Source organism: Oncorhynchus nerka, linkage group LG3 (genome assembly GCF_034236695.1).
Source record: "Oncorhynchus nerka isolate Pitt River linkage group LG3, Oner_Uvic_2.0, whole genome shotgun sequence".
NCBI classification, from domain to species: Eukaryota; Metazoa; Chordata; class Actinopteri; order Salmoniformes; family Salmonidae; genus Oncorhynchus; species Oncorhynchus nerka.
In genome coordinates, this window is record NC_088398.1 from 52,878,116 (window position 1) to 52,897,663 (window position 19,548).

A 19,548-nucleotide genomic window follows, 5' to 3' on the forward strand; every position below is an offset into this window, starting at 1 on the left:
GGGGGTGAGGTTGGTGAGGGTTGACAGGGGGAGATAGGGGTGAGGGTTGACAGGGGGGAGATAGGGGTGAGGGTTGACAGGGGGAGGTAGGGGTGAGTGTTGACGGGGGGAGGTAGGGGTGAGGGTTGACAGGGGGAGGTAGGGGTGAGGGTTGACAGGGGGAGATAGGGGTGAGGGTTGAGGGGGAGATAGGGGTAGGGGTGAGGGTTGACAGGGGGAGATAGGGGTGAGGGTTGAGAGGGGGGAGATTGAGGGGGGAGGTGAGGGTTGACGGGGGGATAGGTAGGGGTGAGGGTAGGGGTGAGGGGGGGAGGTAGGGGTGAGGGTTGACAGGGGGGGATAGAGGTGAGGGTTGGAGATAGGGGTGAGGGTTGAGAGGGGGATAGAGGTGAGGGTTGAGAGGGGGATAGGGGTGAGGGTTGAGAGGGGGAGATAGGGGAGAGGGGGAGATGGGGTGAGGGTTGAGAGGGGGGGATAGAGGTGAGGGTTGAGAGGGGGAGATGAGGGGTGAGAGGTTGAGAGGGGGGATAGAGGTGAGGGTTGAGAGGGGGGAGATAGGGGTGACACCCACTTTTCCCCAGATCACACTTTGATGTTCCCGAAAGGGCACCAACCAAAATGGGTTGAAAAAGCAACCTATTTCTACCTCTATCTGGGGGCTGTGATAGAAATGGTTCTGAGGTGACATTTATTTTCCAGCGAGTGATTTGTTTGTTTGTCCCCATCCTCACCCCCGCCCCCACCATGTGCCAAACATCAAATGGCAAGATCAAAACAACCTTCGTCACACAGAGTCAACTATGGTGGATAGCAAATGTCACATATTTACAGTAACAGTATTTGGGGACAGTATAGGCTACTGGCCGGTGCTTGCTCTAGGAGCACTGGACACAATCCAGTGTCACATATAGTTGCTATTTGTTGTGTTTTTTCGGAGGCTGTTGTGATACTGTGACCCTGCGAGTCACATTAAGGTATTGCCCTAGATACAAGACATGCAGTCCTTCAATAAAAACAAATGTCATGATTTCTTTCCCACCTCTCTCCCTCCCTTTTTTAGACATGGCTCAAGGCCCAGAGGTTAACAACAAACCAACTCCCTGCATCCACCTATGTTCTAATCACTATGCCTAGTATTTGGCGTATGGTGTGTGGTTTTCATCCAGACCTCCAATAACACCTGTCCCCCCAGGTTCCAGTTTAAATGCATCACATATTCACAGCCAAAGAGCCTGACCAAGTGGGCAGGTGCAGAGCTATTTTGGGACCCACTAGTTGATGATGTTGTGGGACATGTGTTAAGTTTGATGGAGGGAGAGCCCTGGAGATGACACAGGCTCCAAAGGATAGTGGGGGGAGGGTGACGGGGTGAGGGTGATGCGGCGTGCCTTACCCCCAACCTTCCAATCTTTTCCGGTCTCCTCTCTGGCGACCGCTGAAACACCTGCACAGGCGGGCAGGAAACCAACCAATGCCCCAACAACCGATGGTTGGTCTCTCTGTAGGGCTCCAGGTCCGTTTCCTATTAGTGCCATGACCTGTGCCAGGCTGAATGGCGACCTGAACTCTGGTCCCTAGGGCAGTGGCTGGCACGCAGGGGTCTGGTCCCACTTCCTCCTTCTGTCCCATGTGGTGGGAAAGGAAAGGGAAGGAAGGAGAGAGGGGAGAGTGAGAGAGAGAGACCTGCTGACTGCAGGATGTGGTAGTGTTGAGCTGCCTGCCAGTCAGCATTCGACTGCCTGCCTGCCTCCAGTCTAAATATAGGAGCAGATCTGTTACAATGACAGGTCTGATTTGTCAATTATTCCCTCCTTCATTCTCTATGGCTTTCTCTCTCGCTCTCTCTCTCTCTATTGCTCTCTGGATCTCTCCCTCGTCTTTTCTCTGGCAATATCTCATTCTCTCTCTATCTCTCTCTTCTTCCACTTCTCTCTCTCTCTTTTGACATTCTGTCTTTGCTTTAATCATTCTTTGTGTTAGCAGAATGTGCTCTAGTTTCAATTTCAGCAATGTCGCCAAGACTTTTTTCTATTGTTGAGAATAGGTTTGACCTGATGGCCTTTCCAAAGGTTCGTTGTCCATTTATTTCTATGAGCAGATCAAAATGCCAAAAGTAATTGCCATCTTCATTGCAGTCTAGTAACTATTCTCATAGCCACCCTCATCACCATCACCACAACTGGTAGGAAGCCAGCTGTCAATCTTTCAGGACATGACGTCCATCGCCGCATTGACCATTTCCTCCATACCCCATCTTCTAAGCCTGTCCATTATCGGATAACCTCTCCTCCCCATCTAGTAAAATCACTTATTCATCCAGAGTGATGCTTTTTATCCTACAGTACAAAGTCACCATCTCTCATTCTGTGCTCTGTCCACCACACAAGACTAATTTGAGTGAGATCACCCTGCCCTCAGGCCTCAGGTCATGGCAGAGCTAAGACGGGCTCTGGAGAACACACACACCCATTCCCCATATTTATAAGTGGGGTCATTCCTAGTGTTGGAGCCATTTGACTGATTACGTTGACCCCCTACCCCCAGAGGTCATCCAGGGCTGGGGTCAAACACACAACACAGGGGGTAGGCAGGGCAGGGGGATAGGTGGTGACTTTTTAACCCTGTTATCATCCCTAGCGCAGTCCTAGGATCACATAGGCACAGGATCACAAGCACAAAGGTGATGCCCCAGTAGTAGCTTAAAACTGCTCTATGTCTCCCACTATAGGATGCGTCTATCGCTCATCGCTTCCACTTGATGAGAGAGAAGCACCCAGAGAAATTCAACAGCAGGTGAGAGATTGATATAGACTTTGTTTCACTTAACTTAAGGTATATTGGTGTCACTGTATTGTCTCAAGCTGCTACTGACACAGTGAATGGTCACTACTCATTAGCTGCTCTCAACTTCCATCAACCAGATAGAGTCCCTCCATGCTGGGAAAACCTATAGCATATTAGAAGAAATGAATCATCAATGGTCAGGAAAAACCCTGCCTGCTTAGTGACGTCAATAGATTGGCATTGCCTGGCTTCTGTCTATGATGGTAATGGAAACTAGCTAACTGATTTTGTGACATAAAGAAGAGATCCATGCAGCCAAAGTACAGTGTCTATGCTAACTGACAAGCTGGCTGGCTGGCCGGGCCTTACTACCATTTTGAGTCCTGTTCTGATGCAATGGCTGTGAAATTTTGTACATGGGTCAAACATTTATGGAAGTAGTTATGCACACCGGTTTGTACACAATTTGTAAAAATATTTTATTTTACTGGTAATATGGTAATATGGTAATATGCAAAGATATTGTCCAATTTGTCACAAATTCGCTGACGAAGGAAAACATTTGTTAACTTGTGGCTTGATTGAACAATATTATGCAGTAAATGTGGGGAGCCAGGTAGCCTAGTGGTTAGAGCGTTGAGCCAGTACCCGAACGGTGCTGAGCTGACAAGGTCAAAGATATCTGTCGTTCTGCCCCTGAACAAGGCCGGTTCCACTGTTCCCCGGTAGGCCATCATTCTAAATAATAATTGGTTCTTAACTGACTTGCCTAGTTAAAAATGTTTTTTTTATTAAATGTGTGATGATAGGTTGAAATGGCAAGCCCTTTGTTTGTACTATAGTGATCAGTCAGATTTTTACAATAATATTGCAGGCAGATCGCACAAGAGTGGCTTCAGCGGGAAGTGCCTTCAAAACCGGACACTAGGGGCAACAGTGAGCTCTATAACCATCAAGTAGGCTTGGGTTTTGTTAGGGCGATGTGGATCGGAAGATTTTTGTTGTGATTTGTTTTAACCCTATCCCAAACCTTAACCGTTACCTTAACCATTTGGAATGAGTGCCTAAACTTCATGTTTTAACCCTATCCCAAACCTTAACCGTTACCTTAACCATTTGGAATGAGTGCCTAAACTTCATGTTTTAACCCTATCCCAAACCTTAACCGTTACCTTAACCATTTGGAATGAGTGCCTTAAACTTCATGTTTTAACCCTATCCCAAACCTTAACCGTTACCATAACCATTTGGAATGAGTGCCTAAACTTCATGTTTTAACCCTATCCCAAACCTTAACCGTTACCTTAACCATTTGGAATGAGTGCCTAAACTTCATGTTTTAACCCTATCCCAAACCTTAACCGTTACCTTAACCATTTGGAATGAGTGCCTAAACTTCATGTTTTAACCCTATCCCAAACCTTAACCGTTACCTTAACCATTTGGAATGAGTGCCTTAAACTTCATGTTTTAACCTTATCCCAAACCTTAACCGTCCCCATTTGGAATGAGTGCCTAAACTTCATGTTTTAACCCTATCCCAAACCTTAACCGTTACCTTAACCATTTGGAATGAGTGCCTAAACTTCATGTTTTAACCCTATCCCAAACCTTAACCGTTACCTTAACCATTTGGAATGAGTGCCTAAACTTCATGTTTTAACCCTATCCCAAACCTTAACCGTTACCTTAACCATTTGGAATGAGTGCCTAAACTTCATGTTTTAACCCTATCCCAAACCTTAACCGTTACCTTAACCATTTGGAATGAGTGCCTTAAACTTCATGTTTTAACCTTATCCCAAACCTTAACCGTTACCTTAACCATTTGGAATGAGTGCCTAAACTTCATGTTTTAACCCTATCCCAAACCTTAACCGTTACCTTAACCATTTGGAATGAGTGCCTAAACTTCATGTTTTAACCCTATCCCAAACCTTAACCGTTACCTTAACCATTTGGAATGAGTGCCTAAACTTCATGTTTTAACCCTATCCCAAACCTTAACCGTTACCTTAACCATTTGGAATGAGTGCCTAAACTTCATGTTTTAACCCTATCCCAAACCTTAACCGTTACCTTAACCATTTGGAATGAGTGCCTAAACTTCATGTTTTAACCCTATCCCAAACCTTAACCGTTACCTTAACCATTTGGAATGAGTGCCTAAACTTCATGTTTTAACCCTATCCCAAACCTTAACCGTTACCTTAACCATTTGGAATGAGTGCCTAAACTTCATGTTTTAACCCTATCCCAAACCTTAACCGTTACCTTAACCATTTGGAATGAGTGCCTAAACTTCATGTTTTAACCCTATCCCAAACCTTAACCGTTACCTTAACCATTTGGAATGAGTGCCTAAACTTCATGTTTTAACCCTATCCAAAAACATTAACCCTCAACCTTCTAAATTTGACGTTTGAAGCAACTTAGAAATTTGACTTTTGGAGAAACGGAATAATACTGAGTAGGAGGAGTCAACCCAGGGTGTCAGAAACACTTAGAAGTTTGACATTTGGAGGAATGTGGATAAATGTCTCATTCTGCAGTGTGAGAGCTTGTTGCTGATTTAACTGTTTTATGCAGTAATAGTGCAGTGATTGGACAAATTTACAAGTCCTCACAGAATCACAAAATCCTGACGGGACTGAATATTGTCCATTGAATTCCTTGCCAGTCAGTCCTTGTGTAATAGAAATGCTTATATTAGAAGCAGCCGGAATCCACGCAACTCTTACTACCAGTCAAATGAATGACATGAATCATTTAGAACACCGGCTCCAGCTCTGGCCTTCAACTTTCCTTGCATAATGTTTTTTTTAAACTTTTTATGATTACCTCACATTATACTATATTTAATCAAAGGGTTATTTTCCTTACGACAGACAGACATTATGACTAAATGCTGCCTGTCAATGTCAGTTCACACAATGGAGGCTTGCTTCACATGACGGAGGTAGATTCAGATTCCGAGCGTTTAATAGTCACATGTACAGGGTTGCAGGTGTGATTGTAGGGTACAGTGAACATCTTAGGCTTTGAGCTCCAATATGCAGGACTAAGTGAAATAAAATATTGAAAATGGTCGTAAAAAATAACAATAGAAATATTACTATATACAATGCATTCAGAAAGTATTCCGACCCCTTCACTTTTTCCACATTTTGTTATGTTACAGCTTTATTGTACAATGTATTAAATAAATGTTATTCCTCATCAATCTTTACACAATACCCCTTAAGGACAAAGTGGAAACAAGTTTTTAGAATTTTTTTCAAATGTATTAAAAATAAAAAACAGATAAACCTTATTTGCATAAGTATTCAGACCCTTTGCTATGAGACTTGAAATTGAGCTCAGGTGCATCCTGTTTCCATTTGATCATCCTTGAGAAATCAGCCAGTTGAAATCATGAATCAGCTGACATAATTTTTATGGATATATACAACGAAATGAAAATTGAAAAAAGGTCAAACAAAACATTTTCGATTTCCAGGTGAAATTGCTCCACATTAGCTCATTATCCAAATACATGTCACTAGAAAACAGCTGAAACAAATGCAAATGCTGCTACTTTGCTGTTATTCTGGCTGCAATTTGATGTGACTGTAAGTTACCCTTAGTTGGCTAGCTAGCAAGCAAGGGATAAGAACGTTGCCAGCCAGTATGACAGTGGAACATTGAGAATGAACGACTGGGACACGTCTCTGGCAACCGAACCGATCTGCTTGGGTAGCAACCCTAGATTTGGGTCGGGACTATATATTTTGGAAGGATGAAATAGTATGAATAAATTCAGAAAAATTATGTTTTTAATGAAAACATGTCAATCATTATTCGAATATGTTGGTAACCAGTTGTTTAAAAGTGATAATGCACTCAAAACCGGTGTTTGGGGATATATTGGTACGGTTTGCCAGCCCTCCATTTCGTCTCGGGCCTAACAACACCCATACCGATATATCCTCCAAACACCGGCTTCTCAGGCATTATCATTTAAATAACAACACCCATACCGATATATCCTCCAAACACCGGCTTCTCAGGCATTATCATTTAAATAACAACACCCATACCGATATATCCTCCAAACACCGGCTTCTCAGGCATTATCATTTAAATAACAACACCCATACCGATATATCCTCCAAACACCGGCTTCTCAGGCATTATCATTTAAATAACAACACCCATACCGATATATCCTCCAAACACCGGCTTCTCAGGCATTATCATTTAAATAACAACTGTGGCAGTGATGAATAAATTAATGTCTATTTGGTGGAGACAGAGTAAAGACTGTTGAAGAGGTGGGGGGAATGGCCATAGGGGGAGCAGCATGACCATAATTTTTTTTTTTTAATTGTAATAAAAAAGTAATGATATACATATTAACAACTGCAACAGTGATGAATGGGGGGGGGGGGGGGAGCAGCAGGAGAAAGAATGTAGTTGACTATCACTACGGTGTCCGTGTGGTTAGATCATTTCAGCCTCTCTGAGATGTGTATGCAGAGGAATTTGAAGTGATTGACCATCTCCCACGGTGGCCCCGTTGATGAGGATGGGGGCGTGTTCAGCCTGGTTCCTCCTAAAGTCCATAATCAGCTCCTTTGTTTTGCTAACGTTGAGGGAGAGGTTGTTTATCTGGCACCAAACCGTCAGAATGAGAGAGACCACTGTGACTGACCCAAAATTAAGGAAAGCTTTGATTATGTACAGACTCAGTGAGCATAGCTTTGCTATTGAGAAAGGTCGCCATAGGCAGACCTGGCTCTCAAGAGAAGACAGGCTATGTGCACACTGCCCACAAAATGAGATGGAAACTGAGCTGCGCTTCCTAACCTCCTGCCAAGTGTATGACCATATTAGAGACACATATTTCCCTCAGATTACACAGATCCACAAAGAATTCAAAAACAAATCCAATTTCTATGAAATCCCATATCTATTGGGAGAAAAGGCAATGTAAACATGTTTTCCATGCCAATAAAGCCCCTTAGAGAGAGAGAGAGACTCCCTGACTGACTGAGGTTGAAGCTGTCATCTCTATTTAAGGAAAGGGAACAAAGTGTAAGAACCAAATCACAGTTCTCAGCTCAATTATGTCCCATTGTGTCAAATTGCAGCAATTGAGGGAAAGAGGAACATCATTTGGGAGGTTGACGGGCTTAATGGGCAGCAACAGTGATGTCATGATGTCTCAATGTGTGACTGAACTGTACTGTATGTACTAAATACCTTGTGGATTTTTAAAATAAAGATGTTTCTCAGAACTGGATTGTCCCCCACCCCGTCCCAGTGGTCTTTTACAGTGCATCGTAAGTCCTTTGATGTTCATCTCTTTCATTTCCAGTCTTTGCTTGTCTTTAACCCCCCCCGATGCCTCCTCTGCTCACTGATGACTTCCATTGAGATGCGCAGTAAAAAGCACACATAACATAGCCCAAAGCTGGATGGGCTTTTGAGAATGCAGTTGGAAGTGTATGGCCTGTCTGTCTTTCCTCTTTGATGGCAGTCGCTGTGTGTGTGTGTGTGTGTGTGTGTGTGTGTGTGTGTGTGTGTGTGTGTGTGTGTGCGTGTGCGTGCGTGCGTGCGTGCGTGCGTGCGTGCGTGCGTGCGTGCGTGCAGCGGCTGGTTCAAAGAGGGCTGCGTGTAGTGGCTGGTTCAGGAGAGATGAGTGGAGAACTATTGCCTGCTACTGCTGCTGCTGCCAGTGAGCCTGGCAGACTGTTTGGAACTGATCTACAAGGCACTCGGTGGGGTGCTTTACACAACCGGAAGTGAACGTGTGTGGGTGTGGGTGCGTGCTAATGTGTACCTGTGTGTGTGTCTGTCGGTGAGTTGGTAGGTACAGTATGTGGGACCATTAATCTAGGCCAACACTGAACCTTTACCTTGGTGACTAGGGGATGTTCTTTTACTTTGTCTTTGTTGTGATGTTCAGTGAAGTCTGTGTCAGCAGGTGGTCTGTGACTGAGAGGGACAGTGACTGATTTAGAGTCCTATCTCCCTGTTGCAGCTCTTCATGTTGTATCTATGACACACACATACACACATGGGTGCCTCTGTTGTTGTTTACCACTGTGTCTAATTAGCCATATGTAGGCTAGTCCATGTATGGAAGTTCTAAAGAAGGAGGGGGGAAGCTTGTTAACAGTTTGAAACTTAATAATTCATGCGCAAGACAAGACTTAAGTCTCAGACCTAGATTTCCTCTCCCCATTCATCCAAAGACACGTGGCAGAACAACAGGAGGTAGAAGGATGGTTGAAACAGACAGGCAGAGATATAACAGCATACCTCAGGTTAATCAGGATGTTGTCGTAAAACTGTTGTGAACTGCCACAGATTGATAGCCTGGACCCAGATCTGGTTGTGCTGTCTTGGCACTTAGGTGCCTTCCAGATTGAGACCAAGAGCTAGAGACGAGCAGTGGATAAAGAGATATGTGGAGGACACATTCTAGTCTTTATTTCAGTTCTATTCTAATTTTAGAAATAAAATAAAATCTACTTCTGCATGGGGAGTTGTGTTTTATTTCATGTGGCTTGATTATTGCTACAATTCCAGTCAGTGGGTTACCAAGTCAATCATTATATTTATGCTGTTCCCAAATGCCACTGGACCTACGAAAAGGAGAGAGGTTGCCATGGAGATAACCTGCTGACAGAATGGCTGGTTATCATGATTGTTATTTTGTCACATTGTAAAACTATTTAACAGAAGATAGACACTGTCTGGGCATCCCAATTGGCACCCTATTCTAGTGCACTACCCTATTCTAGGGCACTACTTGGACCATAGGGTTCTGAAAGTATTCCCCAGAATATCAACACTGTGATGCTGTTGACTCTGTGACTGACTGACTCTCTGTCTGTGCCATTTGGCTGGTGTTCCGGACACAGAGACAATGGTAGCACTGCTGGCCAAGGATGTTTGCAACAAGGCTGTAACACATCAACTTTGGTTTGTAAAACATCTGGGGCTTTTTTGGTGCGGGACAGTGGCTCTATATCTAGAGATGATTAGACTACCAGGCACTTTGGTCTCCCATTACTGTGAGAGCCAGAGAGAGAGAGGGGACTGGTGAGAAAATATCACTCAATGAGTGACCTTTGACATGGCTGAATTCAGAGAGTGAGTGGCCTAATGGACTATATGCCTGAGTGCTTTGTTGTGCTCCATGTGACACACACACACACACACACACACACACACACACACACACACACACACACACACACACACACACACACACACACACACACACACACACACACACACACACACACACACACACACACACACGACCCCTCTCGCCACTGTGTGAGATTTGACACCTTAGCCAACGGAGGAGCCATCAGCATGTGTAAGCCCTAGTAGCCCCAGTAGTTCCAGTAGCCCCAATAGTCAGACCACAGGGAGCATGGAACCTTGGTGCTAATGACCACAGAGACATAGCACAATGCAATGGGGTGCGTGCGTGCGTGCGTGTGTGTGCGTGTGTGCGTGCTTGCGTGTGTGTGTCGGGCCCCAGGGGGAAGGGGTGGAGAGGAAGTTTTAGATCAGTGTCAGATTGCCCTGTGAGAAAAAAGTAAAACATCTCTTGATGCTTTTGTTGGTCTCATTACAATGACACTGTAGGGTCTTGGTTAAGTCCAATGGACAATCGGTTTCCCAATGGTTTCCCAGCGGTAACAATGCAGATTAGAAGAGAGGCAGGGCGTCTAGGCTGTATTTAGTCAAAGAAAGTAAAGTAACAAAAGACCGAGCCTCACCTTTGACATTATGATATATTATATTTCACTCTTACAATTCAGCCACCACAGAAAGAGGAGGGGGCACGGGCTTTGACAGGAATTGGGAATGACACCCACCTAGATGTGAGAATGGAACACTCCTGGCCAGAATGGGCTAATGGGGCTCCTCCTTCTCTAGGGGAGAAGATCTTTATTCCTTTATTCATCCCTTTACAGTCAATATGTAGTAGACTACAATAGACTTTTGTTGGGCACTACCAAGAGCATTCACAGTCTAAGCACAGAGCACTGACCTGGATCTGTGCTGCTGTGCCAGCTGCTGTCAATATGAATTATTCTCAAGCTAATTGGGGCATTGCTTCATTATTTTCACATTGATTAATCAAGTTCAATCAATGCAATCTGCTTTGCTTTGTGTGTGATGAGCAGAAAGAGACTGTCTATAGCAAGGTCATCAAAATTGTTACATTTACAACATATATATATATAGGTTTTATATATATAAATATAATATATATATATATAATTAATGTAATGCTTGGACAATATATGAAGATACTCCATCAGATATCCATCAGATATTGACTGAATTGTTGCACATAAAACATTTTACTGGCACAGACAAATAATTAATGGAGTTCAGGGATTTTTGTGAGAATTAAGGTATTCAATTTATTCTAACATTTCTTAGAAGACACTCATTCAGTGTATTCAGACCCCTTCCCCTTTTCCACATTTTGTGACGTTATAGCCTTATTCTAAAATTGATTAAATAAAACATTTTCCTCATCAATCTACAGGTCTGAATACTTACAGTTGAAGTCGGAAGTTTACATACACTTAGATTGGAGTCATTAAAACTTGTTTTTCAACCACTCCACAAATTTCTTGTTAACAAACTATAGTTTTGGCAAGTCAGTTAGGACATCTACTTTGTGTATGACACAAGTAATTTTTCCAACAATTGTTTACAGATTATTTCACTTATAACTCACTGTATCACAATTCCAGTGGGTCAGAAGTTTACATACACTAAGTTGACTGTGCCTTTAAACAGCTTGGAAAATTCCAGAAAATAATGTCATTGCTTTAGAAGCTTCTGATAGGCTAATTGACATTGTTTGAGTCAATTGAAGGTGTACATGTGGATGTATTTCAAGGCCTACTTTCAAACTCAGTGCCTCTTTGCATGACATCAATGGAAAAGAAATCAGCCAAGACCTCAGGAAAACAATTGCAGACCTCCACAAGTTTGGTTCATCCTTAGGAGCAATTTTCAAACCCCTGAATGTCTGTACAAACAATAGTACTCAAGTATAAACACCATGGGACCACGCAGCCGTCATACCACTCAGGAAGCTCTATCTCCTAGAGATGAATGTACTTTTGTGCGAAAAGTGCAAATCAATCCCAGAACAACAGCAAAGGACCTTGTGAAGATACTGGAGGAAACGGGTACAAAAGTACCTATAACCACAGTAAAACGAGTCCTATATCAACATAACCTGAAAGGCCGCTCAAGCAAGGAAGAAGCCACTGCTCCAAAACCACCATTAAAAAAAAGCCAGACTACGGTTTGCAACTGCACATGGGGACAAAGATCGTACTTTTTGGAGAAATGTCCTCTGGTCTGATGAAACAAAAATAGAACTGTTTGGCCATAATGACCATTGTTATGTTTGAAGGAGAAAGGGGGAGGCTTGCAAGCCGAAGAACACCATCCAAACCGTGAAGCACGGGGGTGGCAGCATCATGTTGTTGGGGTGCTTTGCTGGAGGAGGGACTGGTGCACTTCAGAAATAGATGGCATCATGAGGGAGAAAATTATGTGGATATATTGAAGCAACATCTCAAGACATCAGTCAGGAAGTTGAAGCTCGGTCACAAATGGGTCTTCCAAATGGACAATGACCCCAAGCATACGTCCAAAGTTGTGGCAAAATGACTTAAGGGCAACAAAGTCAAGGTAATGGAGTGCCCATCACAAAACCCTGACCTCAATCCCATAGAAAATGTGTGGGAAGAACTGAAAAAGCGTGTGCGCGCAAGGAGGAATGGGCCAAAATTCACCCAACTTATTGTGGGAAGGTTGTGGAGGGCTACCCTAAACAATTTAAAGGCAATGCTACCAAATACTGAGTGTATGTAAACTTCTGACCCACTGGGAATGTGATGAAAGAAATAAAAGCTGAAATAAATCATTCTCTCCACTATTATTCATACATGGCTTCCCTGAGTTATAACATAATCTCCTCCCAACGAATCAGTATAGTTGATCTGGAACTGGGATAACCATTGTATCACTCTTACTTAATAAGCACCTTTATCAACTGCAGGTCTTTAGGTTGATGGAAACTGGTCATCTGATTGGATTAACTGAGATCCCAGAACAGGGTTAGTTACTGGGATTAGTATTCCCCAGCATTCACACACGCACAGCCCCTCCCTAGTCTCGCCTGATCTCCCACTTCCAAACCAAACACCCCAGCCATTTCACATTCTTAAAATAAAATGGTGATCTTAACTGACCTAAAACAGGGAATATTTCCTTGGATTAAATGTCAGGAATTGTGAAAAACTGAGTTTAAATGTATTTGGCAAGGTGTTTGTAAACTTCCGACATCAACTGTATGTAAATGTGATATTTCAGTTTTTTTCAAAGTTGCTAACGTTTCTAAAAACGTGCTTTTGCTTTGTCATTATGGGATATTGTGTGTAGATTGATGAGAGGAAAAAACTATTTAATCAATATTAGAATAACGCTGTGACCTAACAAAATGTGGAAAAAGTCAAGGGGTCTGGATACTTTCCGAATGACAATGTACTGTATTGCACTGAGCCCATTTCAGCCATTACCAGGATGTGTTTGACAGGTCATTTCAAATATTTCCGTGGTCGTAACATTAACGGGTTAAAACAAAGCAATCAATCCAGTGAGATTTAAGTGACAAGTGGATTTGTCATGTCTCAAACACAGGAAATAAATAGATTGCTGCAAAAGACAGATCCTCACGTGGGCAGGGCATGCGTGTTGCTACTGTCTGCCTCCCATGGTAGCGCTCCAGCTCTCTGTTTATGTAGTGTGTGGTCATGTGTTGGCCTACAGTATGGTTTTGAGTGTCCAGATAAGTACAGCACACTGTGTGTTAGAGTTTCTTTTAACCGTTTAAACCGGTCATGTCGTGCTGTTGTGTTCCTGTGGTGTAAAGGATAAATATACCTAGTCCTCTCTGTTGCCTGACTCTCTGACTCGCTGCCAGACATTAGCTCTCCACTGACATGCTTCCTCAGATCATATGGCATGTTTCATATGGTGTTTTTATTTTTAGGACTCTTAAGAAAGATCATACACCATGTGCCTTTATAACTAGTGGATCTGTGTCAGATTTCTTGGTGTGTGTGTGTGTCCCTTCATATCAACTGTTACCCTACAAGGTCCAGAGGCTGCTGGTTTATTGTTCTACCTGATAACTAATTGCACACCCCTGGTGTCCCAGGTATAACTCAGTCTTTGACTAGAGGGGAACAATGAAAAAATACAGTGGAACTGGCTTCAAGGTACAGAGTTGAGTTTGGGAGCTTTATACAATAGGTGAGCCAGGTCACTTACTCTATCTGTCTTTTCTATTCTCAGATCTGTATGAACCCTGTGGCTCCTCTCCTCACCCCACAGACTCTCTGTCTGCTGCTGCAAGCTACCTCGTCAGTCATTGGCAGAACCTGTCAGTGTAGTGGGGAAAGGAGAGGGTCATCAGGGCTTGTCTACAGCCAGGAGCCAGGGTCAGAGGTTATAAAACCATGGGTGGGGTTGTGTCAACACAACATTTTAAATGGTTATTCATACATGGCTTCCCTGAGTTATAACTTAATCTCCTCCCAACGAATCAGTATAGTTGATCTGGAACTGGGATAACCATTGTATCACTCTTACTTAATAAGCACCTTTATCAACTGCAGGTCTTTAGGTTGATGTAAACTGGTCTTCTGATTGGATTAACTGAAATCCCAGAACAGGGTTAGTTACTGGGATTAGTATTCCCCAGCATTCACACACGCACAGCCCCACCCTACTCTCGCCTCATCTCCCACTTCCAAACCAAACACCCCATGCCCATTTTATCATCAGCACCTCCCTCTCTCTGCCTCCCACCCCCTCCTATCTCTGGGTGTAACAGTGCAAGCCATGGCACAGCCATACACACAAAGCCTCCCTCTGTCTGTATCTCAGTCAGGATCAACCAGATAAAGGCTGCTGGGTCCTTCCATCAAATAAGTACCTTTTGGGTTGTGTACCTCAGTCAACAAAGTTTTATTTCACCTAATTTTAACTTTCTGTCATAAATTGTTCAAGTTAATAAAATAAAAAAATTCCATCTCTAGAGGTTAAATAAAAGCATAGTAAGTGCCTATAAAGTAACCTTGCATGCATCATTGTTTCCTCGCAATGGTTGGTATTTTTAAATGTTGACCTTGACGGGAAAGTGTGCATATCTCCGCGCAAATCTCAAACCCTGCTTGAACACAACTTCTAGAAGGTTGATCAACTGTATTGCAAGCAAATAGGCTTATTGTTAGTTTGGGGGAAATGGGAGGTGTTTGATGCACCTCCCATAATCATGGTATGCTAAAAAGAGCATTAAAATGTAGGCCTATTGATAAAACAGATGCATTTTCCATTGGTAAGGAGATCGCATAGCTGCATGTCCTCTAATAAGTTTATTTTACTTGTATTATATAGGCTTAAATCATAATCATATTGCAGGCTACCATTTATCAATCGCTCATTCAATAGCCAAGCATGCTGGAAAGTAAATAGACAGGTAGCCTTGACAGTAGACCTAATCCTATGTGACAGTATGGGTAGGCTCCAGTATTGCTGTGCAATAGGATTAGGAGCGTGAAATCGTAGCCTAACCTATTTAATTTCAGAGCCTATACTAAGCCAGGAGATATCAATATAGGATTGTGTTTATATACAAAATATTGAACAACCATTCATAATTTGCATGGAAGTGTGGAGTGTAGCATTTACTTTTAAATTGCTTGAAAGGACAATCAATCCTGCAGAATGCACGGCCAGTGCTTGGCATTCGCTAGGCAGCGTGCATTTTGTTGTTTGGAAGGGTCACTGTAACATTCTGCCCACACCTCTACAGAAATGTGATCAAATTTGCCATTGCACTTTCTTTTAGGAACTATCATGGCCCAGTTCCAACATCTCAAAATAATACAGCAAACATCAAATGTGAGTGGAGGGCGTTTTTGTTACCATAAAATGTGAGTGGAGGGCGTTTTTGTTACCATAAAATGTGAATGGAGGGCGTTTTTGTTACCATAAAATGTGAGTGGAGGGCGTTTTTGTTACCATAAAATGTGAGTGGAGGGCGTTTTTGTTACCATAAAATGTGAGTGGAGGGCGTTTTTGTTACCATAAAATGTGAATGGAGGGCGTTTTCCAGGAGGTATTGTAGCACTCGTTCACCACCGCACAAATATAATATGGCTCTAGTTTATCAATGAAAATATGTATATACTGTATGTTGCGTGCGACAGTTTGATAAATCCCAATCATTTGTGGCCCACAAAACTCCTAGACCTAGAATCTCATTGTATGCCAGAATTTAATAAGAAATGTAGCACGGTTGATAAATGAGGCCCACAAAATGGCCAAAAAGAGCAGAACCAGGTCACCTGCTTTTCCACTACGATTTGACTGTTAGTTGTTCAATGTTTCTTTTGATATATTTTTTTTCAAAAGGAATAGTTTCACCATTTATATGAAACTTCAGTTCACGTAACAGGGTTGACCTTAAAGTGAGGGATAGACATTTCGTATGATTAGATTCATCACTAATCACATTAAATAAATCATCATCTTCAGAAATGACTGTCAAAGCACCAAAATAACCAGGGCTTTACAATGATGGTGAAAACTTGGAGAAATGTTGGGGTTAAAACAGAGGAACGTCAAAATGCGGATGTCTTTATTCATATTAAAAATCAGATTAATTGAATTTGCCATGTGGTCTATATTAAAGGGCACTTCATTTAATATAACAGGATTTGAAAATGAAATATTGGTGCACAATGTCTTATTTTCGTGGAACAACCCTACTGTTGCTGCCCATGCAAGCCGAGGTAAGCTTTGACTGATCTGTACCAGAGATACAGGAAGGGAGGGAGGGAGTGATGAGGAAGCAGAGGGGAGGTCAGTTGGTCACTGCTCTCACTGGGGATTAGGAGAGATGGTTATCACTCTGATGGGGGTGGGGATGGGGGTGGGGGGAGGGGCGGGTTGAAGGATGAGTGGGCGTAGGGGTTTAGTGCCCCAAGGACTTCTGTGAATCTGAAGCCACTGTTTTAACCACAACACTGTCATTTCATACCACCTGTATCTAGGTCTACGTTTGTATCCCCCTCCCTTTCCCATCCTTAAGATGCTGCTAGCCACAATGTCCTCCCTCCCGTAATTAAATATCAATCCATCCATCAACGTTGGTTCTCTCTCTAGTGTCTTTTGGCTGAGCTCCAATCAGGAAGACTGATCAGTCTTTGCCTCCTGAGGCCACAGTTAGCCCAGTTTGAACCTGTGAACCCATTCCTTTCCATTCACCAGCCCTACATACAGACAGGCACAGCCTTGCATGTTGAGCTGGAACTCTCAAAGCATATGAATGAAAAACCCTTTTCTCATCAGTATACAAAATGGTCTCTGAGTCTGAAACACTAGTGCCAGAAGGCTGTGAGCCTAGGCCAAATGCAGCTTTTATTCAGTACATTTTCTGAAGGTTTTTCTCAGCACTCAGGGGGATACAAGCAGGGCTTGTGGAGGTACCTTTCTCTCCCTGGCGCTCTCCTCTGTACAAAAGAGAGAAAAAAACATTTCAGTTAATTGCATTTTTACAGGGCTTCTCAAGTGGAAGCTAGCAAATGAGGTTAGGCAGTTTGGCTCATTGAGAATTGAAACCGTGTCTAATTGTGATCTCAAATATGCTCATAATCCTATAATTGACAGAGCAGAGGTTTCTAGTGAACCGTGAGGTGAGTGTGAGGAAGACTGAACATTGAACTATGTCTTCAAGTAACACTGGATGATTATGGGGTAGTTATTGAGGTGGCAAGCTGCTTTGAACTATATTTACAGTTTGAGACTCTGGAGGGATATACATGTATATTACAAGTACCTAGCTAATGTAGTAAAAAGCATACACTACCGGTCAAAAGTTTTAGAACACCTACTCATTCAAGGGTTTTTCTTTATTTTTACTATTTTCTACATTGCAGGATAATAGTGTATTTTTATATTTGAGATTCTTCAAATAGCACCCTTTGCTTTGATGACAGCTTTGTACACTCTTGCCATTCTCTCAACCAGCTTCAAGTGGAATTCTTTTCCAACAGTCTTGAAGGAGTTCCCACATATGCTGAGCATTTGTTGACTGCTTTCCCTTCACTCTGCAGTCCAAATCATCCCAAACCATCTCAATTTGGTTGAGGTCGGGGGATTGTGGAGGCCAGGTCATCTGATGCAGCACTCCATCACTCTCCTTCTTGGTAAAATAGCCCGTACACAGCCTGGAGGTGTGTTGGGTCATTGTCCTGTTGAAAAACAAATGAAATTCCCACTAAGTTCAAACCAGATGGGATGGCGTATCACTGCAGAATGCTGTGGTAGCCATGCTGGATAAGTGTGCCTTGAATTCTAATGTCTAGTCTAATGTCCATTGCTCTTGCTTCTTGGCCCAAGCAAGTCTCTTCCTCTTATTGGTGTCCTTTAGTAGTGGTTTCTTTGCAGCAATTCGACCATGAAAGCATGATTCACACAGTCTCCTTAGAATAGTTGATGTGATGATGTTGATGTTGTGTATGTTACTTGAACTCTGTGAAGCATTTTTTGGGCTGCAATTTCTGAGGCTGGTAACTCTAATTAACTTATCCTCAGAGGTAACTCTGAGTCTTCCATTCCTGTGCCGGTCCTCATGACAGCCAGTTTCATCATAGCGCTTGATGGTTTTTGCGACTGCACTTGAGGAAACTTTCAAAGTTCTTGAAATTTTCAGTATTGACTGACCTTCACGACTTAAAGTAATGATGGACTGTCATTTCTCTTTGTTCATTTGAGCTGTTCTTCTCATACTATGGACTTGGTCTTTAACTAAATAGGGCTGTCTTCTGTAAACCACCCCTACCTTGTCACAACACAACTGATTGGCTCAAACACACTAAGAAGGAAAGAAATTCAACAAATGAACTTTTAACAAGAAACACCTGTTAATTGAAATGCATTCCAGGTGACTACCTCATGAAGCTGGTTGAGAGAATGCCAAGAGTGTGCAAAGCTGTCATCAAGGCAAAGGGTGGCTACTTTGAAGAATCTCAAATATAAAATATATTTAGATTTGTTTAACACTTTTTTGGTTATTACATGATTTCATATGTGTTATTTCATAGTTGTGATGTCTTCACTATTATTCTACAACGTAGAAAATAGTCCAAATAAAGAAAAACCCTTGAATGAGTAGGTGTTAGAACATTTTGGACCGGTAGTGTATATCTCCCTCTAAAGCTTATTGACACTTTGTGTTTGTTTGGTTTATTCCCACTGTACTGAAATACACTGATGTCTAGTCTAGAGAGCCCTGCTGCACCACTGTGTAACAGTAACATGGCTTTGCCCACATGGCAACAGAGCTCGCTTTCCCAATAACCATGTTGTCAATATCAGCAAGACAGCTAGACCTGTGTTTTCCATGTTTCTGGAACACACTGTAAAACGGACCTGATTTCTTGTTAGCATAGAAGAAGTACAAACACATTACTTTTTGTTTTGACCAGACTGACCGTGAAATACTTGTGCCTTTCACTGTAGTCGTTGAGTAGAACAAGTCCTCAGGGAAGCAGTAAATGTTCTGAGGCCTGGTACAGGATGAGGTGCAGACAGAGGTGTTGTGTAGGACCATGCAGTGAACGACTGAAGGCTGATTCTTGCAGTCTGAGA

The 19,548-nt window shown here is 42.7% G+C and overlaps 1 protein-coding gene across 1 annotated transcript in view; it reads left to right on the forward strand.

The window, feature by feature from the left end:
• LOC115110616 (diacylglycerol kinase gamma-like) overlaps window positions 1-19,548 on the forward strand; it is a 162,276-nt gene that overhangs the window by 106,430 nt on the left and 36,298 nt on the right. The window contains exon 20 of the mRNA XM_029636431.2: window positions 2,729-2,793. Coding sequence (XP_029492291.1) covers window positions 2,729-2,793 — 65 coding nt within the window. The remainder of the gene's footprint in view (window positions 1-2,728; window positions 2,794-19,548) is intronic.